The 24,675-nt window shown below is 36.1% G+C and overlaps 1 protein-coding gene across 3 annotated transcripts in view; it reads right to left on the reverse strand.

Moving 5' to 3' along the window:
* The window catches only part of CEP162 (centrosomal protein 162), a 116,608-nt gene that overhangs the window by 40,258 nt on the left and 51,675 nt on the right, over positions 1–24,675 (reverse strand). For 2 of the 3 annotated variants that reach the window (XM_072642727.1, XM_072642730.1), the window contains 9 exons: positions 16,166–16,342; positions 15,245–15,326; positions 12,827–13,112; positions 11,672–11,948; positions 8,933–9,087; positions 8,481–8,711; positions 6,586–6,726; positions 3,868–3,980; positions 273–378 (listed from right to left, as the gene is read on the reverse strand). In XM_072642727.1, coding sequence (XP_072498828.1) covers positions 273–378; positions 3,868–3,980; positions 6,586–6,726; positions 8,481–8,711; positions 8,933–9,087; positions 11,672–11,948; positions 12,827–13,112; positions 15,245–15,326; positions 16,166–16,342 — 1,568 coding nt within the window. The remainder of the gene's footprint in view (positions 1–272; positions 379–3,867; positions 3,981–6,585; positions 6,727–8,480; positions 8,712–8,932; positions 9,088–11,671; positions 11,949–12,826; positions 13,113–15,244; positions 15,327–16,165; positions 16,343–24,675) is intronic. The other variant, XM_072642728.1, reaches the window with a different exon arrangement.

Genomic DNA, 24,675 nt, shown 5'->3' on the forward strand with positions numbered 1-24,675 from the left:
ACTGAACATTGGGTTACTGCGTTTGCTTCTGGGTCTTGCTAATTTAGCTTATTCTACTGATCTATCTTCTAGTACCAAATAGTTTTCATCTTTATAACAGTGTGAATCCAGTAATGCTAAGTCTCCTCCATTTTTCATTATTTTTCTTTATATGCTATTGAGGATATAAACCTCAAAGGTTTTGAACCTTTAGTTTCAACAGTAGCAGATTTTGTATGAATTTTTAATATAGTCTTGACTATTTGTAATTAGATAATTCTCATGCTACTTACCAGTGTCGTTCGAAGTTCTGCTAGCAGTTCTGTAAAACTCTGGTTTTTGTTTGGCTCTGAATCTTGAACTACTTGAGACGGGTAACTACTTTTATTCAGTTGTTCTCTAATTTAATTTGAAAATATATAATTTTAATATTTTTTTATAAAACCACTATTGTTTCATTCTTAGACAAAGTTTTTTATTTAGTAAGAAATTATGAAAGGTGAAAAACTCAACAAAAGAATCTCATTTCACAGATAGTAAGACATAAAACTGATGTTAAGATATTTAGGCAATTTTACCTTTTAAAAGGAATGTCTTGACTGAAAAGTTTTCAAAATTACTAGAAAGTTTTTTCTATATACTGTATTGTAAATATTATCTGTGTAGGTAGAATTTATTTTAATGAGATTTCCATTGTTAACTACCCCTTTGTCTCAGTTATAGTGTAAGCATACATTGGTACTAATCTAGACATACATACATATTTATGGAATGAAAGGAAAAGATATTATCCTAGAGTCTAAAAACCAGAAATGATTAAAAATAATATATTCTTCATTTCATTTTTATAAGACACATATAATAAATAATCTAACAAGGTTTTATTTTTAAAAAGAAACACCCAAGCAACATCCTAGGGTCATCAAAGATTCAGTTCCAAATAGTCTAGTATTTATGTTTATATTACTGTAGAGTGAATTCATGAGATGAATATACCAATAAATTACATGAAATGTAATATAATAAAGTACATTATGAAACATTGAATTATGTTAAGTACATTTAAATGGTAAACTTGTTATTGTATTTTGATTCTTTTGAAATTGATAATCCATGTATTTTATATGGCAAATCTCAGTTAATTGGAAAACCCAATTTATCAGAATGCTCTATTCCCCTAGTTTTGTTTTTAAACTTGAATTTATAACCACAACTTACTCCAAAAGAATGAGATGGCTAATGTTAAAAATTTATAAGACAAAACACAAAGATAAAATGAAATAGTATTCATCTAAAAGAATACAAAGAATGGCTATTCTCAAGCATTAGAATTAAGTAGATCCTAACACTATGACTGCTCTAATTTGGGGGCAGTTTAGGATAACTGATAAAGAGACTGAGTTAAAGGGCTACATCATATTTACTCACATGTTCTGTTATGACATACCTTCTTTTTTTCTTTCCGTATTTTGAAAAGTAAATATGACTAAAAACTCTACCCTATCTCCCCATTACCTCCTGAAGGGCTGATATGAACAACTAATATCTGAAGGGAGGAATGACTGTTGAAGCATAAAGAAAAGTACTTTAATACTGATCTTACCAGGCCTCTAGAAAATTCAATACATTTCAGGCTTCCAGAAATATTGGTCCTAGGGGTTTCTAGACTTTTTTTTTGTCTAAAGAAAGAAGCCTTTACCCTGTAAACTCCCCGAAGTGCCTTTCAAAATATTAATTGACATAGGCTGGAAAAATTATGTGAATATTGGAAAACTAATGTATTTATTGGTCATGGATATTGATGCTGACAGGCAGTGCTGCTGTAGAGGTGGATGCATAATTACAAATAACAATTTTTGATGAGCATTCATTTCTAGACAGAAGATGGTACTCTGGATGCTCATATATAGAGAGGCTCTGCTTCTTTCCCTTTGCTCAAAAGGTTAAAGTTGATATAAACTGATAATCCCAAAGACATTATCATTCAAAATGTGAATTCAAAATATAAGAAGCAGATTATATGGAAGGGGGGGCTAGATTGAGTAAATACATTAGAGTTCTTTCTCCTACTTAAAGTTAAGTGATAAGAGACCAAGCTTGATGAGAACATGTTTCTATTAATTCATCCATCTATCCAAGACATTAGACTAAGTGTAAAAAATCTTTGATCATTTTAAGATGTCTCTGAAAGCCACTAGAGGAAGTGAAATGATACCAGACAGGAAGTCTGTTTTGATTAGTCTGTTTTGAAACTTGGTAATACTTTTGGAACTTATAAAAAAAATGAGGGAGACAGAACTGGAGAGTTTCCAGCAAGCAGATAAACAAGAATGATAGTGTGTGTTTGTCCTTTATTGCCGAAGAAGACCATGCCATCAGAGAAAGGATGACATGACTTGCACATGACTTGGTTTTGAGTGAGGGAGGGCTGTGCAGGTCACCAGCCTCACTTCTCCTCCAGAGCCATCTGAATCCAGTGACCAGATATTCATCAGGATGACTGGAGATGACCCAGGGTGAGGCAATTGGGCTTAAGTGACTTGCCCAAAGTCACACAGCTAGTGAGTGTCAAGTGTCTAAGGTGAGATTTGAACTCAGGTCCTCCTGACTCCTGCACTAGTGTTCTATCCACTATACCGCCTAGCTGCACTGGACAGAATGACAGACTTGAAACAAAAGATCTGGGCTTGAAATTTGGCTCTGCCAATTAATACCTCTTTGGCCTTGTGCCAGTCATGTAACCTCTGGAGGTCTCATTTTTCTCATCTGTAAAACTAGTAAGTTGGCAAGAAAACAATCTACATAATGACCACAAGAGTAAAAGGAAGTAAGGAAAGAGCTGCTATACTAAGCACTTTACAAATGTTATCTGATTCGATCTTCACAAGAACCCTGACATGGAGATGCTATCATTATCCCCATTTCATAACTGAGGAAACCAAGGCAGGGAGAATTAAACGACTTGCCCAGGGTCACGCAGCTAGGAAGTATCTGAGGTCAAACTGGAATCTGGATCTTCCTTACTCTAAGCCCAGGGCTCTATCTACCTCGCTGCCCTTGGAATGGGCAGTCTGAGGGCCAGAACATTCCAAGGTGCACTGCGCCTGCTGTTCCTCAATTCAACCAGCATTTACTAAGCATCAATCATGTGCCAGGCACCGTGCTAAGTCCTGGGGATAAAAAGACAGAGTATTCCAGCTAAACACATGAGAAGGAATCCATTTTGAGGGGGGAAATTCAGGGCAGAATTTCAGGTCTTGCCCTCCCCTCGACCATTTACCTCCCCCTCCTCTTCTCTGCCTCCCCACCCTCCCAACACACACACAAGAAGAAACAGCTCATGGCAATGTCTATTTTGGGATCTAAGGAGAGGTGAGATGACTGATTCATGGTTCTACAAAAAGCCTCTAAGAAAACTAACTATATTATACTTAAGGGGAACATCTTGAGTATTCTAGCAGAAAGCCTTTTAGGAGTCAAGTTACCTTTCTTTGCTACATGTGCTTGGGACCACTTTACCTCTGTCTCTGTATGTACTTGTGGAAGAACATGTCACGGATAAGGAGAAATTTTGTACCAAGTGTACGCACTAGTATCAACTATGCTACTGTAGTTATTATCCCTTTCAAAAAGGCAATTAAGTCTAAATAAACTGATAATTTAGGATTTTTAGAAGTTAATCAAGAAATCATTTCAGTATTAACTACATTTCTTCTCAAGAATTAGTGCAAACTCAAATATTAATATGCTATACTAAAACAATAAAGTTCTAAACTTTAAAATACTACAGGCAAAATGAGTTAAGTATCAATATTTAGCAAAGTTTCATTTAGCTTTAAACTAACTAGTAAAATTCTAATAAAAGTTTAAGAATTTATAAATACTTACTTTAAGGAAGTCAATTCAGTCAATAAGCACTGATTTTCTTTAAATAGTCTTTCTTCATTTTTCTTATTTTGTATTTGAAGTTCTTTTACTTGTTTATATAATCTTTCATTTTCCTTTTCAAAAAGATAGAAAATTACATGCTGCTTAAAATCCAACTGCAAATAAAATTGCAAAACATTTTTTTAAACTTAAAGGTCTTTTCTATTTTATTAATAGTTATTGTGCCACTCTGAATAAAATAAACATAAACATATATTTTAAAATCTCAGTATCTGGAGTACCTTCTGGCTCAAATATTCTGGAACCTGGAATTTTGTTTTTTAAGTGGAACTGTGATTTCATTGGTATAGGAGAATACTCTAGTGAGGAATGCAAATCAGCCTCTGCTCTGCTATGTATAGTCTTATACATTAGACTATATAGAGAGTAAGCTGGGGCACTAAGAGGTTAAATGACTTACCGACTGTCACAGCCAGCTTGTGTCAAACTAAACTTCAGTCCCACTGACTGAGGCTGGCCCTCTATCTCCTACATCTTACTGCCTCAGATAATGGAGATTCACTTCTCTCTAAAGAAAAAGTACAGCTAAGTCTGAAAAGAAATGCTACAACTGTCTAAAGGGTGTCTAGGGTGATGATCCATTTCTTATTATTCAGTTTTCCTGTTTGTTATATGAAAAATGTCTGAATATACCATTTGTGAGATTCTGTGTGTAAGTGCAGGATAGGAGAGAAAATGAAACAAAGTGGTTAATGATAATGGATGGAGCTTCTCAATGTTGTTCTGTGTTTAGAGGCCATTATGAGGGAATATCTGTATATCTGGTTCAAAAGATGAGGATGAGTCACATTTATATATCTCTGAATTTTACAAGGCAATATCTACACACCAGCCCTTCAAGGTAATCCTAGAATTATCACCATGAAGATGACTGAAAACTTCACAGGGAGACTCAGAGGGTTTAAGTTGGTTACAAAGGCATCTGAAGTGGGATTCAAATTCAAAGTTTGTGACTTCAAGTCATTCTTTCTATTAATCCATGCTGTCTCTGTCACCACAGAATGATCATCTAGTACAATCCTCCTTCATTTTAGGGATGAGGAAACTAAAGCCCAATGAGATGGAGCGACTTGAATGATCTCTCAGAATGAACAGACCAGCTACAACTTGAGTCCCAGTCTTCAGATTTGAGTCTAATGCTTTTTCCATTACACCACACTTTAATTTAGCAGACTTTAATAACAGTTGGTGTAAAAAAATTCAGCATTTGTTCACAGTAAAAAGCTAACTGGAAATAATCCAGAATTGAAAGTTGTAATAGAAGTAAAATTATTAGCATTTAAAGCAAAGGAGTTCTTGGACTTGCTGTAAACTTCAAAGGAAGATGAGCTAGGGACCAACAGCTGTACCTCTTTCTCAGCTAGAAGAGATAATCAGAAACTGAAGATAAGAGACCCAGGACAAACCCAAATATGATTTTTCCCCATCACATATTCTGTTTAAAGCATGAAAAAAGAAAATCCATAGCTGGAGGACCATTTTTGGGAGCTCAGACAAGGAATTGTCTTGCAAGGTGGTTATTAGGCTGAGTAGCAATATCTGATTAATACTTCTGAAAATAAAGAATTCAGAGTTTTTTTTAAACCAAGTTTAAATCTTGGTTCCTTCACTTACTACCTTTGTGACGTTGGCAAAAATTAAGATTACTTCCCTGGCTCACTGTTTTCTAATTTGCAAACAAGGAAATTAGGCTAGAAGATGTTTAAAGGACCTTCCAGCTCTAAAATTCAGAATTTTAGTCCTAGGAAAGATTTGTGACAGATGTAAAGAGGATAAAAATAAGGCTCCAGAAGATAAAGTGGTATCTGAAGTGGCAGCAGGCTTTGAGTGAGACTAATAAGTTACAAGTAGGAAATATAGAATACATAAGTGTCTAAGAATTGTATTTCTTCGATCTTCAAACTGTATTTTTTCTTAATGTTACTATATAAGCAGTAATTAGAATTTAATATTACTAATGTAATTTTAATAATTATGGTTTTATACAGCATAAGTCCAGTTGGCCTGATCATGTGTTAAGTGCCTAGAGAAGAGCATTTAAACAAGGAGTCAGTGATTGTATTACTGTCTACCTGAGGGCAGGCAGGTAAATTATGGGGTAGTGCCTAAACAGAACTTACTAGCTTCAGGGGCATATCCTGTATGCAGTGAAGATTATAGTTTCCCATGGGACAAATGGTATTACTGTATAGTTATTACCATGTGACTTAGCATCTCTGGCAGGGTTCATGCATAGCCAGGGAGAAGAAGAGAAGAAAAGATAAGGAATGGGAGAATAAAAGAAAGCAAGAGGGGAAAAAAGCAAAGAAACATCTAGAAGTGGGAGAACATCACTCATCAGAGGCCTAAGCAGCCATCTGGATGGATGCATGAGGATTTTCTCACAAAATCCAATCATTTCTTTTTCCTATAATTGGAACATATACTGATCATTTAGTTAACTGATTAAAATCATGTCTCACAGCAAAAACTCAAGATTAAACACTATCCTTTTGAAAATAATTTCTAAAGCTAAAATATCTCCTTCTCACAACAGTTTCTAAAAAGTATTTTAAAATAACTGATACTGGAGCCACTGAGGCCATTCAAACTTCTGCAAAGTAACCTCATTTTAACAAAAGATGAGAAGAGAAATCCACCACATAAGAAATGTCATACTTGCTGATATCCTTGAAGAAGGGTCTCCTGTTCTTGGATTTCTTTTTGGATCTGCTTTAGGCTTTCTTCAGAGATAGGACCAGCTGTTTCTCCAATGTTAAACCATTTTAGCTTTTTGTTTGTCTCTTCAAAGCTATTCAACTTTGAAAAAAAAGGACAAAACTTGTCATATTTGGGGGAGATGACTGAAGGGGAGAAGAGAAATGGAGAAAAAGTACAATCATCATGCACTGGCCTTTACATTATTTGTATTATCACATTAGGATTTTGCCATAATTAAAGCAATAATACATTGGCCTTATGTTACTTTGTGAAACTAACTCTAAAATGTTACATATGTTCTTATGTCGAAGCTCTAACTCAATTTTCTCCTAACTTGTATGACCTTTTTGAAGAGTACATTTACTCACTGATTAAATTAATAAATATGTATTAATAAACATCCACTATATTTAAGACACTCAGCTATATTTGTTTCGAAAGCTTTGCAATGATGTCTGGCAAAAAGCAGCTAGGTGGCAGAGTGGATGAGCACTGAGCTGGGAGTCAGAGAGACCTCTGAGTTCAAATCCTGGGCTCAAGACCTTACTAGGCATGTGACTGTGCAAGTCACTTAACTCTGCCTCAATTTCCTCACCTGTAAAATAAACTGGAGAAGGGAAATGATAAATCACTTTAGTGTCTTGGCCAAGAGAACACCAAATGGGCTTAGAAGAATTGGATACAACTGAACAATAATAAAAAGCAAAGTTCTGACTTAACAAGACAATACTTCGAGTCCAGGTCATGAAACTATGTTATTGATAAGACAATGTTATATCAAACCATTTCTGGTGCTTCTAATATTCAGTTTTGTTAGGGGTATAGAAGGCAGCTCGCATTTACAGAGCACTTTAAGGATTGCAAAGTGCCTTATGTGTGTTATCTCAACAACTCTGCAATGTAGGTGCTAATATTTCTCTCATTTAAAGATTAAAGAGCAGACTAAGGTATAGCGTTTAAGTGACTCACCTATTGCTACAATGCTAGTAAATTCCTGAGGCTAGATTTTAGCATAAGTCTTCCTGATTGTAAGTCTAGTAGCTTTTCTACTATGTTACCTACCTGCATGAAACACTATATGCCAAACTGATCACAGCTTATGTAATTAGGAAGCAGAAATATACCCACATATATACATGTATGTGTGTATCTATACACATGTGTGTGTATATCTATGCATGATATATCATTATGTTAAACATTTATCCAGCATTAGATTCACAGCAGTTCCTTCAATAACTTTTGTATTTTCTATACAAGGTTTTAAAATGAAAATGAGTACAGAAAAATGTTCTGATTTTATAGGAGATAGGAGAAAATTAGTTAGCTGTACGCTATTCAGATTGTATAAAGGATTCCCATTAAACCTTCCCTAATCCCACTCCAATTATAAGGGATTACTCTGGCAATCCAAATTAAAATGCACTATCATTGGCCTGAATGAAGAGTCCCTTCTACGTAAATTCATTAATGAAAGGTTTTGACTAAATAATTAACTGATTTTTGGCCTTAAGGTACCTTGGGTTCCCTACCTCATGTGGAAACCAATTCCACTGAATTACAAAATAACAAAATTAATCAGACTGATTTGTTAGACTTGAGAACAAGCCATAAAGTAGACAGAAATAATGTTTTCTAGTTAATGAGGGTTAATCCTACTACCAACAAGCAGATATCATCAAAGTTGATCCAGTTTGGACTCTCTAACAAGGGGAAGTTTCTTAGGATTATGCGTCCAAGTTTTATGTGGAAAAGTTACTATATCAAGCAATACTAATCAGAAAAGGACAAGGATAGGCACGAAGGGATTACAGGGTAACTGACAGGGAAAAAATAGACCAATAGCAGAATACCTTGGCTTGAAGTATGTAATTATCTTGATTTACTCTAAAAAGTTCTTTTTCTTGTTGTTTCTTTATTTCTTCCATCTTATTTTCAAGTTCTTTCTCTTTTTCTGAGAAGGTAGCTTTAATCTGTTCAATTATGGCTTGAGCTCCACTCCATTTTTCTTCTGCCTCTTGAACCCTTTTTAGCCAATACAATTCTTTCTCTTGGTTTTCCACAGGGCATAAGATGGAATCCTTCTTAGAAAAAAAATAATTTTATTATGGTAGATTCACATCTGAATACAAATTTACATTTGAATACAAATAATGAGCGTAAAACAACACAATAATTTTTCACTTTAAAACAAATGCTAAATAGTAATTGGTCACTCTTGGCATTTATTCTATTTTATTTTTCTATATTCTATATTTGTTCTATTTTAATAGCTTTTTAAGAACGTAGAAGCGTCAATACTTACATTATGAGACAGTACTTGGGAGTCTACTTCTGGAGGAACTTGACGATGATGGTCATTAGCAAGTGATTTATTAGGAGTGGCTAGGCAGCTTTCAGTTTTGGTCACTTGTACACCTGCAGCCCCAGATCTTACTAGTTTTGTTGCAAATAAATTTCCTAAATTTTGCAAAAGAAAAAAAAACCACTTCAGTCTCACTGTTACCAAATATAAGGAACCAGGGATAAAAATATCTTCTCACTGTGAATTAATAAGGCTTTGATACAGGTTGAACCTGGTGACACAGGTTAAATGTTTTAATCACTGATGTCATGTGTACTTAACCTTTTTTGGGGGGAGATCCTTATTTCAAAATCTCTGATGTTTCAACAAATTCTAATTCTCTCAACAGATGAACTAATTCTTGAAATAATTGGCTTCCAGAGATATGATTTTCACTTTAACATTAAAAACAAACAAAAAGATATCCAAGTAGATTGTGAAAGTGAGGACAGGTTAAACAACTAATATACACACAGATCTCTATCAGTTCTTACTCCAGTGACTCATCATGGTGGAGGTGACCGTGGTTCACAAATTTTGTGCCAGCAAAGCTCACGCTTGCTGGAAAGGTGTCAGGTACTGTTCCAAAAGTAGACTGAGGCTACTTTTGTGGTACCATCTTTTCTAACGTACAAGAAGCTCACTGCCTGTAGGGTGGCCGCTGGGTGATAAACTCTTTGCTTATGGCAACCAATGAAACAAAGAAAAATACAAAATTACCCTCAGTATTGTGCAGTTCCCCTTTTTCTACTGATAGTGGGAGAACAGTAGACAAGAGAGCAGAGTACCTGGAATCACATAAGTTTTAGACTGTCTATACACTTTAACTTGATCATTGTGTAAATACAAGGTCTTTGTCCAATGATTAAGAAGTAGACTTACTAGTCAGCTAAATGGTGCAGTGGATAGAGCAATTCAGGAAGACCTGAGTTCAAATTCTACCTACTTTACTAACTGTATAACTTGAGTTAAGTCACTTTATCTCTCTATGCTTCAGTTTCCTCATGTGTAAAAATGGGGATAAAAACACAGGGCTGTTGTGAGGATTAAATGAGAAAACATGCAATGTGCTTTCCAACTTTAAAGTACTACGTCAAGGTTAACTATTATTTCTGTTGCTATTGGAGGAATTAAATCACGTCAATCTAAATGTCCTTATAAACTAAATGCAAATATGGCTCATAATTTCACCTAGCTAGTTTTAGTACGCACAAAGGGAACAAGAAAAATCATCTCATGGGACATCTGGCTATCTCACATTGCAGTGATCATGTTAGGAATTTGTAAAAACAAAAACAAAAAAACCATGAAAATAATGTCAATTTCTGTACCAGCCTCTCTTGAAAAAGATGAAAAAGTAAAGAAATTCCATGAGGACTTCGACAAGACTTCCAAATGTTATGACACTCTGGGATTTCAATGCAAAGACAGGAACAGATGAGAACAATGAAAAACGTTGGAAAACATGGATCAATGTAAATGAAGTGAGAGAAGCCAAGTCATGTAGAATAAACTGCAGCCTCATGCCTTTATGGTATGAATATTTTCTTCAAGAAAAAAATTGGTAAGCAACAGAAGGGAATAAGCATTTGTTAAGTGGCTACTATGGGCCAGGCACTGAGCAAGGCACTTTACAAATATTATCTTATTTGATCTGTATAAGCTTGGGGGGGGAGGGGCGAGTAAGAGCTGTTACTATCCCCATTTTACAGAGAAGGAAAGTGAGGCAAACAGAGGTTAAGTGCCTTGCCCAGAGTCACACAGCCAGTAAGTACCTGAAGCTGAATTTGAACTCAGGAAGATGAGATATATCTCTTACCTGACTCCTCTTTCTCCATTATCACCTCCCATATAGACTACTGCAATGGTTTCCTATAATTGGTCTCCCTGTCTTAATTATCTCCCCTCCACCAAATATCTATACAGAACTACCAAAGGATTTCTGTAAAGTACAGCTCTGACTGTGTTATTCTGGGACTCTAAAGTCCGGTGGCTCCATACTGTCTCTAGCATAAAACATAAACTCTTGGGGGAAGCTTTCAAAGCCCTTTATTACATGATTTCAAACAACCTTTCCAGTTTCATTAGACATCGTTCCCCTTTTCGCACTCCGTGATCCCAGACAAACTACCCTTTGTGCTTTCCCTCACAAGACAAAGGCGGCATCTCATCTTCAGCCTTGCACATTCTCCTCTCCGCTTGCTCTTGGAATTCTTACAACTTTCAAGACTCAGCTCAAGCTCTCCCTTCTGCATGAAGCCTTCCTGATCCAAAATTTCCATTGGCTCCTCCTTCCAAAACTACCTTGTATTTCATTACGTGTTTATTTATGTATATATTGCCTTGCCTGATACAAATGTAAGCTCACTGCGGACAAGGACTGTTTCCTTTTTATCTTAGTAGCACAGTACAATGAAAAACATGCTGGAAAATATGGATCAGTGCAAATGAAGTGAAGCCCAAGTCTTGTGGAATAAACTGCAGTCTGTGGTAATAATGATAATAATAATAAACTTAGAACTGTAGTGCCTTGGATGGTGTTTCACACAAACAGACATTTAATAAATGCTCAATGGTTGATTTAATTTCATACACAATTACAAGAAATATGAACTAAACTGAAAAGGTGGGTTTTTTTTTGTACTTTGAGATGTGACAGAAGTTTGAAAGTATAAATGATTGAAGTACATAACCAATTACCTTTTTGCCTGATTTTATATGGAGGGGATTTGGATTTTAAGTTTTCCTTTTTCAGAACGTCCTTTGGTGTTTTCTTTTCAACAGTAGAAAAACCTTTTAACGGTGAATATGATTTTCCATATCCCGAGCTTCTCACAGATGCATAGGGTCCACTCTGCGATTTTTTCTTAAGTAAAGGAGGTGTACTTCTTGTCTTCTTGGATGTTGCCTGTTTATTGGTAAGAGGACTGACAGCATCCTCTCCGGAGCTCAGCTGAGGGAACTGAGGTCTGATGGCCTGTAAAGAATAAGGATTTGAGAGGAGCACATATGACTTAAGCATTTGGAATTTAACTATGGGAGTAAGTGAAATAAAAACATGGCTAAGTCACAATGTTCATTAAAAGATTCATTTTAAAGAGAACACTACCTGGGAAGGACAACAAAGGGCTCTCCACGTACCCTACCTGAATCCTTAACATTTTTACCTATATTTACAAAGTGAGCAGCTTAAAGTCTTTCCTAAAAAACACCACCTTCACTGACCAAACAACATGAATAGTGTGTAAAACTGGGACAGACTTATCTTTAACCCAACTAAACACCTTTTCTCCCTCCCCTTGTTCAGCCTACTCATGGACATGCCTATGAAATGCCCTTTTCACATATTTCTGCAAACCTTAACATGAGTGAATAAGCCACAAGAGGAACATAATTTCTTATACTTCATAAAATCTAAATGGGTGCCCACAGCAGAAAAGATGCAAATATGAGCAAAAATAGCATTGTGGTGTTACAAATATAGAGTGAGAATGACTATTAAATCTACTTTTGTTTACTAGTCAAATGCTACGTCCAAATTTCTCAAGTAAACAGTACATTTTTGGCACACAGTAAGCAGTGGTATAGTCATGCCCATACTAGTGATTAGAAGGGACATATTCACACAGAGGAGGGAACTAGATTAAAACTAGAGGTGTTATATGGCTTGTCCAACATCACACAGATCGCACAGGTCATCACAAGTACGTCTGGGATGCAAATCCAGCCTTTCTGTTTCCACAGTCAGTGTTCTTTCCCGGACAACATACATTGTAATTAATTGCTAACACGCATTCCTCATAACATTTATAATTTATCTAACTAAAAATTCTGATGATCTGAAATACTACTTACTTGATTAATTTTATTATCATGAAGTAAGGGTGAAGAATCTTGGGATAGTTTTTTTCTTAAAAGATCAAGTTGCTTTTTATCTAGATGCTCTTCAGGAGGAGTCACTCTTGGCAAACTACTTTCAGTAATTTTGTTTGTAGTCTTCTGCAAAAAAAGATTCTTCTCATTTTTTTCAAAAAACTGATCCAAATGCTGCTGCTGCTCCTGAGACATTACAGGAGGCTGTTTCTTAAGAGGTAGCGGACTAACAAATTCGGCTGTCTTACTATCAATTGATTTTTTTGTGCTATAAAAAAATGCAGAGAAGGCAGAAAATGTTATTTTTATTGACCCTTCTAAGATTTATCAACTGAAGTCTTTTAACTTTTTTACTTCTAAATATTTCTTTTAATGTAGGCACTTAGATACTATCACGTAATTGTTTTTATTCATTCACTCTTTTTATTCTTTCATTCAACAAACATTTTTCAGCCCACCAGTTATGTTTCAGGCATTATAGTATAAAGAAATATTTTTACATGGATGCATCTTTTTTAACAACGACCAAAGCTGAAAAGATTTATATTATTTTTATGTAAGAAAACATATAGATATCCTGCATCCATAGTATTCAGTTTCTTTCTTTCAAAATTAACACGATTCAAGTAGATAATTTTATCAAATAAAGCAAGAAATTATGATTTTTTTTTATTTGATATTACTTTCTCCTCATTCACTATCTGTCTACTCACTCCTCAGTCTCTTTTACTAACTCATTATTACTCATATCATGGTCCCTAACTGAATATTCTATAATGTCCTGTCCTGGTTCCTCTTCTCTTCTCTATATTCTTCTCTCTCTCATTGGTTTAACTCTCATCTCTAAGTAGATGACTCCCACATGTACATATGTAAATATGTAACCCCAGTCTCTGCCCTAAGCTTCATTGTGTATCACTAAGTGCTGATTAGCCATTTCAAGCTGGATGTCACGGAGATAACAAGCTCAATGTGTCTAAAACTGAACTCTCTCTTTCCCATTAATACGTCCCTCCTCTTCAAAACTTCTTATTTCTGTTAAAGGTGTTGTCACCTTTCTAGTCCATTGTTCGTAATCTCAACATCATGCTTGACCCCTTATCCCACGTAATCAGTTAGGCATTAAATCCTGCCCTTCTTACCTTTACAACATCTCTTGCATTTGTCCCTTTCTTTACACTCAACACAACTAATACTTTAGTTTAGACCTTCATGACCTCTTCACTAGATTATTGCAACTTCTTATTGGTCTTCATGTCTCAAGTCACTCACCACTCCAACCCATTCTATACTATGCCGCCAAACTGGCTTCAAGTGTACAACTGATCATGTCACTCACTCCCCTACTTAACCAACTTCAGTGGCTTCCTTTTACCTCTAAAAGTTCCACAGTTTAGTTTTTAAAGCCCTAAACAATCTGTCCCCAACCTACTTTTCTAGCCTCATTGGACATTACTTCACTCTTACATAATGAAGCTCAGATAAAATGGCCCTCTCTTTGTTCCTTACTCTTAACACTCTACATTTTATATTTCTGTCTTTGCACTGGTCATTTCCCCAAGCATGGAATGTGCTCCCTTTGTATTTGTCCCTCAAACAGTCCCTCCTCTCTTCAATTAAGATGCAATCAAGTCACCGTTTGTGGCATGAAGCCTTCTCCTCAGCTGCTCGCACCCTTCCTCTCAAACTATGTTGCAATAAACTACTTTGTGTGTTTGTTCGTATTTCTTAACTTTATGCTATATATTTTTATATTTGTATGTATATTTATTAATACCATGCTCCATATATTTTTATATGCACTTGTCTTTTCCATTACAATGAAAACTCCTCATGAATAGGTATTGTTTTTTCCTTTGTCCAGCCATATAGGGCATGCAGTAGAAATTTAATAAACATTTGTTGACTGACTGATCAAACTGATAGCAGTTATAAAAAAATTAAATTTATCACAGTATATGACAGTATTCTACTCTTAAAAAACTTACTATGGTTCTGAACCATAATTATTTCTATATTTTCAAAAGCTTTAATCCAATATGACATTGAAGTGAGTAATCAAAATATAAAATATAGGGAAAGCAACATTTAGAAAATATTCAGAAATTCGGTCATAAATCAGATCTCTTACGGGTATCCCAACTAAACATACCAATGCTTATTCTTGACTTGGTTTAGGCAATTAATAACTAAGCAAAATTTCTAATTATCAAAAATTTTGATGCTTATCCAGTGAGGATCGATCCCAGGAAATCAAAGCACATAAAAAATCTAACTGATTCTGAACTTGATAATACTAGTATAGTAAGTAAATGGAAATATTTTTGGGTCAAGGTAAATTGCTTTAAATTGTCCATCGCCCCTATTTAAAAAATAGAACATTTATAAAGAAACAGCTACCTGACAGGCTGTCCACCAAAATGGTTGCCAAGTAATGAATCCATTCTAATAGGCTTCATCAACTCCTCTACAGTATGCAGATCTAGAAGAATAAAAGAATTATATGAATTGCTAAAAAATAAAAATCACTTCTAAGAGAAAATGAGGATCAAAATTACATTTTCTTCAAATGGTTTGTCAGCATAATATAAACAATATCCTTCAACTACAGAGAAGGATGTCTTTCTACAACATAAAGCAGGGCTTCCTTTGACTGTAAATGCAAGCCAATTCTGCATATTGATCCAAATATATACTATATACTAACCCTCTATAGGTGCTGGTAAGTGGTTTTTCAATCATGTCTGATTCTCTGTGACCCTTATTTGGGGTTTTCTTAGCAGAGTGGTTTTTCATTTCTTTCTCCAGATCATTTTACAGATGAGGAACTGAGGCAAAACAGGGTTAAGTGACTTGCCCAGGGTCACCCAGGTAGTGGTAAGTGTCTCAGGCCAGACTTGATCTTAGGAAGATGACTCTTCCTGACCCCAGGCCCAGTGCTCTATCCACTGTGCCATCAAGCTGCTCTCTCTCATAGGCTGAGTACATGAAAGATGTAATTTCATTGAATCAATAAAATGTTTTAAACATTTAAATTTTCTTATTGTTCAAGATGTGTTTTGGGAAATTGAAATTTTAACCTACTGATGGCTGTAACTTTAGCTAAGCCTATGATGTCAAGTACTGGTTTTAAGTTAATCCTTTAAATATACAGAAAGACACAATAAAAGACACGTGTTACTATTAATACAGTAAATTACATGTAAATTACATTAAACTTCATCCAAAATAACAAAGAGCTCTCTCTGCTTAAAACTGTATTTCTATATCCTAAAGAGCAAATAAAGCAATGATCGTGCTACACTGTTATTGGCATTTTACCAGATTCAGGAGTAGAGATGTGTTTTGAGCACTCATCCGTTTCCTGAAGAATATCCTGCACTAAGCTCTTGCTACTCTCAATTTTGGGTTCATCTGTGTCTCCCAAAGACTGATCAATATGATGATAGGCCTGATGCAGTGCTTCCAGGTCACTGTTGCTTTGTCCGTAAGACATACCTGTGGAAATGTAATTTCAATGTAATTTCACTAGAAGTTTATCATAAATAGAACATCATTGTCTGATATCTGTTGGAAAGAGTTCAATAAAGATATGTCATTAAGTTTGGTATAGGCCTACTTTAAGAGGGTAGGTAAGGATTTTATGGAGTTTCTGAAGGTTACTTTCAATTCAATTCAAGAAGCATTTATTAAATCCAAAATGTGCCAATAAAAATCCAAAATAAATCACGGTATATAAAAGCATTTCCTCTTAAAATTTTCTAGACACTGGTGATACAAATGTAAAAATGAAAACAGTCTATCTCATAAGGAGCTTATATTGCACTGGAGGGGAAGAGACCACCATAAGCAGGGATATGTAAATACAAAATAAAGACAAAGTAATTTAGAGGAGGGAGGCTAACAGGTGGGAGATAAGTTAGTCGAGTCCACAAGAATTTATCAAGGGTTAACTATGTGCCAGGCTCTGGAATAAGTACTAAGGACACCGTTAGTCATGTCTCACTCTTTGTGACCCCATTTGGGATTTTCTTAGCAAAGAGAGCAGTTTTTCATTTCCTTCTTCAGCTCATTTTACAGATGAGGAACTGAGGCAAAATAGGTTTAAGTGATTTGCCTAGGGTCACACAGGTGGGAGTAAGTATCTGAGGCCAGATTTGAACTTAGGAAGATGAGTCTTCCTGACTTCAGGCCCTGCATTCTATCCACTGCATCACCCAGCTGTCCCCAAAGCCTATAGCACCCAGTATTCCTGGGTGGTCTCCCATCCAAGTACTAACCGGGCCCAACCTTGCTTAGATTCCAGAGATAAGAGGAGATTGGACATGTTTATGGTGGTATGGCTGTCAACAATGGGGATACAAAGAAAAGCAAAAATGGAGTTCCCACCCTCAAATTTTAATTGCCCCTACAGTTCACATTTTAATAGGGGGAGAAAACACATAAAAAGATATATAGATACAAGATATATACAGAGTAGATGGAAGGTAACCTCAGAGAGGAAGGCATTAGCAGGGAAGGGTAGGTGGGGGGGAGGAAGGTGCAAAGAGTTTAGGAAAGTCCTGCAGAAGGTGGGATCTGAGATGAGTCTTGAAGGAAACCAGGGAAGTTGGGAGTTAAGAGTTGAGGAGAGAGAACATTCTAAGCATAGGGGAGGACAGAAAACAGGCAAGGGTGTCAGGATCCTTGTGAGGGGTCTTGTGTGAGAAACAACAAGGCCACTTGTAACTGGACTGTAGAGTACATAGAGGAGGGTAAAAAGTTAAGAAAAGTGGAAAAGTGAGAAGGGGTCAGGTTATTAACAACTTTAAAAGCCAAACAGAAGATTTACTATTTGATCCTTAAGGGAAATAGAGAGCCATTGGAATTTTTGTAATAGGGAGATGATATGTTTGGTGAGGGCTCTGATTTAGGAAGATCAATCTGATAGAGTAGAGAATGGATTAGAGTGGGGAGAGACTTGAGGCAGAGAGACCAACCAAAGGCTATGCCAATAGTCCAGATGTGAGGTGCGGAAGAGGGCCTATATCAGACTGACAGCTGTGTGAGTAAAGAGAATAGAACATACACAAGAGATGCTATAAAGGCAGAAATGATAAGACTTGTCAACAGAATGGACATGTGAAATGAGTGTGTTACAGTGGAGCTAAGTATGACACCAAAGTGTCAAATCCGATGACTAGGAGGATGGTGCTGCCCTTAACAAGAGGAGAGAAATATGAAAGAAGAAAAGGTTTGGAAGGAGAGATAATGAGTTCTATTTTGGACAGATTTTTGTTTGTGATGTCTAGTTCAAGATGTCCAATAGGAAGATGGTGATAGAAGACTACAGCTCAGGAGAGTTTAGGACTGGATTTATATATGTCTAGGAATTATATGCATAGAGACGGTAGTTAAACCAATGGAAGCTGAAAAGATGACCGAAGAAAACAGTATAAAGGAAAAAGAAGGCCCTGGACAGAGCCTTGGAAGATACCCATGGTTCCTTGACAAGACCTGCAGAAAAAGAGAGAAAGGAGGAAAAAAACCAGAAAAAAGTAAAGTCATGAAAACCTAGAGAGGAGAGACTTTCCAGGATGAGAAGCTGAGAACAAAGGCTGAGAAAACACTTCTAGAAATGGCAATTAAGAGGTTACTGTTAACTTGGGAGAGAGCAGTTTCAGTTGAATGCTGGAATCAGAATACAAGAAAGGCTTCATGCAGAAAGGTAGCAGGTAATGGGAGTTTTGATTAGAGCCAGGAATTCTGAGCAACGGAAGAGAGGAAGGACAATGATCTAGGCCTATGCAAAGAAAAAGGGGCAGGAAATAAAACGCTATTTTTTGGGAAAAAAAAGGTGTATATTAATTTTACTTACAAACCTCTCAAGTTAAGTGTATCATAAACACTACTCAAGCTTATCAGCTACAATAAAGGTCATTTGTGGCTCACAAATAAAACAGAGATAGTCTTTTCTAGTGGTACATGAGAAGATGAAAGGCAAAAGGGCTAAAAAAAAAAAATGTGTACTTGGGAGAGACTGCCTGAAGTGGAATTAATGTTAAGTAGTAAAATACTGAGAATAAAAGAAATAAAACAAATATAGCCTTCCAGAGTAAGGGAAGAAAATAGGCACCAGAGAAGAGAACTGGGATCACACAGTTTCCCATGATTACCAACAAATGGCACTGCTGGCCTCTGACAGCCTGGTTGCTGTCCAGAGCAGTCTTGAGTGGGAAGAAACTATTCCAAGTCAGAGATATGTAATTCATGTAATACTTATCACAGGGATTTAAAGTCAAAGAGATGGGACCTTGGGTTCATCTAGGTCATCCACCTTATTTTATGGATGAGGAAACTGAAGCCCACAGAGATTAAGTCACATGCTTAGTCACACAGATAAATAAGTCAGTGGCAGGCATGATTCAAACTCATTTCCCATGACTCCACGTTCAGTGCTCATGGTTTAATATTAAATTTAAAATAAGTATTTCAAAAGAATTTCTCTGTCTTTTAACATAAATGTTAAATCTTAGGACCAAGGTCCCATGGTAGAGTAGAAATACTGGACTTATAACACATGGGTTCAAATCCTGGTGACCTATGGTGTGACCTTGGGAAACATTACCTTCCTGAACCTCAGCTTCCTCTGGGCCTTAGATATCCATAAAGGGGGGATTACATTAGATGGCACTCTAAGGTTCTCTAATCTATGAATCTGTTACCTTAGGAATGGAGCCCATCTTTAGATAGCCAATATATAATGCTAGTAAACATACTAACCTCTCTCCAAAGCAAGCAGAGAGACAACAAGTAAATGTATTGGGCATGACCCTTATCTGACAGAATGTCAGCAGTAGCGTTAATGATAATAGAAATAATAACAACAAAATAACAGCTGACATTTATATAGTATATTAAGATTCACAAAACATTCACTTTAAGTATATTAACTCATTCAATTCTCAAAATAATCTCATGAGTTATTATCCCCATTTTACAAATATTGAAAGTTGGATAGATGAAATGATTGTCCAAAGTCATACCAATAGAAAGTTCTGGAATCAAGAGTTGAACCCAGGTCTCTCTTGACTCCAAATACATGCCTGTCGCAGATAACTTACAAACAATGGCCAAACCCTTCCCAGAGGCCTAAATCAATGTGTTCTTCTTGCAAAAAGAACTATAAGTCAGCGATTAGTTTTTGCAGTCATGCATAATCTTAGGCAAAAGGCAACAGGTTTAAATTTCAAGGAGAGTATTACCATGAATCTATTCCAGCTCAAGCACCACCATCTACCACAAGGCCTTTTCTGAACCCTGCAGCTCTCAGCAATCTCTCTTTTTTGAAATAATTTCGTATTAATTTATAGATACTTGATATTTACTTAGCTGTATACATACAGAAGCAAGGCTATTTTTTCGTTTTATCATCAGGGCCATGCATACATGAAGTGCTTAATAAATGCTTGTTGATGAGAGTTGACGGAATATGTAGCATTTTTGTATATGACCAATATGGAAATACTTCCTTTTCTTCAGGGATAGAAGAGGAGGGAGAGAGAGAAAAAAAATGTTTGATAATTGAAAAAAACTAAAAACAAATATTTGTTGAACTGAATTGAATCTAGTCAAGCTGTTACATCAGATGAAAAAAATATGCTCAGGCCATGTATACAAAGGCAAATATCACCCAGTCTCCCTTATTCCCCTTTGCTTTGGAGAGTATTTTTCTTTATCTTTCAACACTCTGCCTTCTCTCAAGAGGGACCTGAGGCAGCTGATGAGAATGCTGCACTTTTCTTATCATATGTTAGAGTTATCAGTTATTTATGTATGTGTTACATTTCTCTACTACAGTGTGAGCTCTATGAGAGTTGGAACCATGTCTTAGTTAATTATTTAGTGCATAGTACAGTACTCTGAAAATAGTAGCCACCTGATATAATTTAATTGAGGTTGGAGTTAATGAAATCCTCATTCGTCACTAAGGAAGATCAAGCAGCTAAATAATGGACTTAAAACATTAATTTCAGAAAAATTATCCGTGCAGGTAGGTGTGAGAGCAGAAGCCTGCTCTATGTATCATCCAGCTCTCTGATGAGATCCTTTACACCGTTCCTGGGCAATCCTTTAGTGGTAGAATACTCATTCCCACTATGAACTTCTCCACTGACCTGTGGATAACCTGTAACTTTTAATTCTTCAGAGATGATTTCACAGCTTACAGCCAGGCAGCACTGCCAGAGGAGTCCTTGTGTTAAAAAAAGATGGACCTTCATTTCAAAAAGGAGCTTAGAATTAAAAGTTCCCCAAATGCAATCCAGCCTGCTCTTTTCCTCTCATTCAGTTTTGGACCTATTTCATTGTCCAACTGGTGTCTGTCAAAGATTAACACCTACTCTATGGGTTATCCACTGAAGTAGAGATCAGTTTGGACAACAGTCTTCATCCATTCATTTCTCCTATGGAAAAGTCAGATCTAACGCTTTTGAGTAACAAAGACTCTCATTTAGGAGGCTTCTGCAATCATCACAATGTTACTTGTAAATAGGAGCATCTGGAGGGCTTTACCACCTGTATGAAATCCCTCTTTCACTTAAACTCTGCAATGGATATCTTCTATAGCAATGACAAACATCTTTGGTGAATAGATGTCTCTCTACTTCCTGTGTGCTATTAAAAATAAGTCATGGAACTTGTTTCTCAGTTTATATCTTTCAAGGAATATAAGCATGGGACCTTGTTGGAAAAATAAAATTCTTGAAGGAAGTGCTATGAATTTAATTTACTGAATTTAATTCTTTTTCTACAGTAGACAACAATAAGTGCAACATGAAGAAAAAGTGAATTCTTGGCATGAGAGACACTGTACAAACACTGTACAGAAACACGGAGACTAGAGATGGAATGTTGTATGTAAAATACAGCAAATAAGCTAGTTTGAATGGACTACAGGGTGTATATATGCATGTGTATATATGTACACATATATGTATACACACACACATATATATACGCACACACACACATACACACACACACACATGGATATAACATGCAATAAGTTTAGAAAGGTAGGATGGAGCCAGGTTGTGAAGGTCTTTAAAACGCTAAATAGAAGACTCTGTGTTTGATCCTGTCTGATCGTAAAAGTGATGGCGAGCTGTTGAAACAAGGAAGGGACAAAGTAAGATTTGTGCTTTAAGAATATCACTTTGTGGCAAGGACATTTCCAAAGAACTCATGATGCAAAATGTCATCCACATCCAGAGAAAGAACTATGGAGCTGGAATGCAGAATGAAGCAGACTATTTACTCTTTTGTTATATTTGGTTTTGTTTAGTTTTACTCATGCTTTCTCCCATTTGTTTTAATTCTTCTATGCAACATGACTAATGTGAAAATGTATTTAATAAGAAGTATGTGAAGAACCCATATAAGATTGCACGTCATCTTGGGGAGGGAGAGTAAAGGGAGGGGAGAAAATTTAAAATTTATGGAAGTGATTGTTGAAAACTGAAAAAAAATAAATTTGAAAAAAAATAAAAACAAAAAATAAAAAAATATCCATTTGTGATGTTTGTGTAGAATATGGGCTATAAAGTATGAACTATAATGATGTGATCTGATGTAGACCTAATTCCCTTTTTATAATCTGATGACTCATTACCTTCTTATTAACCCTATTAAGGAAGAAGAAAATAAGGCAAAAATAAGTAAGGAGCCAAGGGAAACTGTCCTGTGGTTACAGATGAGGCTGGTATGTTATGTGACTGGATCGTTAGTTTTGAAAAGAGTTTCTTTTAAGAGGAGTTTCAGAAATATTTTGAGCAAGGTGATTAATTTGAAAGACAATACTCATCAGGGCAATTAAATTCTACCATGTTTGTGAATGAAAAATCTCAGTACTATGTGGTGATGTCTCTTAATCAATGCTTAAAATAACTAACAAATATAAAAATCACTGAAATCCTCTATTCTAAAGCAACATTCAAGAGGTGGTATAGGCAGAAAAAAGTCTGATAATATAGGTTCAGAATCAAACTTGATTCTAAATATGTACCTCTGAGTTTGGCTGTTCAAATACTGGCTCTTGAGCCTGACACCATGAAACCATCATGTGGTGGTAAGGAGTCCATTAGTAAGACCAAGGGGCTTCACAAAAAATGAGTCAGTCAACACTAAAAGCAGTAGCCTCTTTTATTTGGTATTTTTAAAGAGAAGTGATATAGACTAGAGTACCTAGAGATACATGAGGAAACGGGAATACAAGAAGTTAGAGGACAGTCCAATTGGTGCTCACACCTAATGAGTGTAATTAGCCTTTAACGGGCTAGCTAGACACATCAATACACAACTATTTTACACCTAAGGATAATCAACAGAACTGGGTCCGAATTAAGAAACATGTATAGAAACCTAGAAACACAGGTCCTGAAAAGTCAAGTTTAACACAATAATAACATAGGTCAGGAAGCAACGTTACTATTAGGGACAGATCCTATCACTCAAGTAGTAGCACTAAAGTTATAACCTACTCAATTGACAGCAAAGTTGTGGAGGAAGGATGGAAAACTTAAAAAAAAATACTACCTTTTAAGGGAATAGTTCTTTTCTCATTTTACATCCACCCCTGTATTCCTCCATTATGTGTACAAAGAACTATAAGGAGGTATACGTTATTCAAACTGCTTCTCAGAGGAAGGTACCTCCTCCAAAGTATACTAGGATCTCAAGCTTGGTTATCAATGTTTTTCACTGTTGGGGACCTCAAGTCATCCCTCTATTGCTATTTGAGATTCCCCCTAGAGTTCAACATAACTATATTGGGTTATAACTATCTGAGCCAAGTGCTAAGGCCCATGGCTGACACTAAGGAATTTAGCAGAAGAATTAGACTGAGGCAATGTTCAAAGCAATAGGCCCTTTTATTTGGCATGTTTAAGGGAAGGCCTTGTGGCTCAACTGATCCCAAGGGAACAGAAGGTAGGTAAATACACAACACATAAAATATACTGTGCAAGGACAGCTCTCAATGACCCTGACATTGGGGCTGCTAAACACTTATATATCCACATTAGTATAGCCCACCAATGTTATCACCCTAGAGCAAAATCTCAAACCTCCTACAAGTGGGACTGGAAAGAGTTATACAATTAGTGAAGTCTATACAACCAGAGATGTCACTAGGGAGTTTTAGCCATGATGGTCTTCAGTAGATGGCAGGTAGAGGAAGTCAGCAGTGGACTCTTGGATCTGTGCTTCACAAGATCTAAGAGATTTCAGGGATCATGGCAGCTTCAGGATCAGAGCAGCTTTGCTAGAAGGGAGGGGAAGGGATGGATCTGCTGAAGGACACCTCTGAGGTCATAGGTACAGAGATTGAAATCAGCAAAGAATCTGGAAGTTTCTAGCCAGCAATGTTCCAAGTATGGAAGTTTCCAGGTATAGGGGTTCCAGAGAAGGGAGGAGGACAGAAATAAAAAGGTATAAATAGGAAGTAAACAGACTGATGAGAAGAGAAACAGTAGGCCTTTCTCAGAAATAGATTTTCAGAAAAAAATCGATTTTTTTTCCTAGATTATAATAGAAACTGAAGAATAAAAAACTGCATACAAATGAAATTGGGATCGTGTATTTTAAAGGTAAGTATACCTTATATAACATTAGACTCTCAGGAGAAGCTTCTGGTCCTAATGATAAGAACAGATAAAGAAAATAGAAAGCTTCTTGTTTCAAACATAAAAACCAAAGGACAACTCTAAAGTCCTTGTTTTGCAATATGGGAAATTTAAAATGAGAAAAAGAAGACAGCTGAAGAGGCCTTACAGAGTAGTGGACTGAATATT

The sequence above is a fragment of the Notamacropus eugenii genome, chromosome 2 (genome assembly GCF_028372415.1).
Source record: "Notamacropus eugenii isolate mMacEug1 chromosome 2, mMacEug1.pri_v2, whole genome shotgun sequence".
NCBI classification, from domain to species: Eukaryota; Metazoa; Chordata; class Mammalia; order Diprotodontia; family Macropodidae; genus Notamacropus; species Notamacropus eugenii.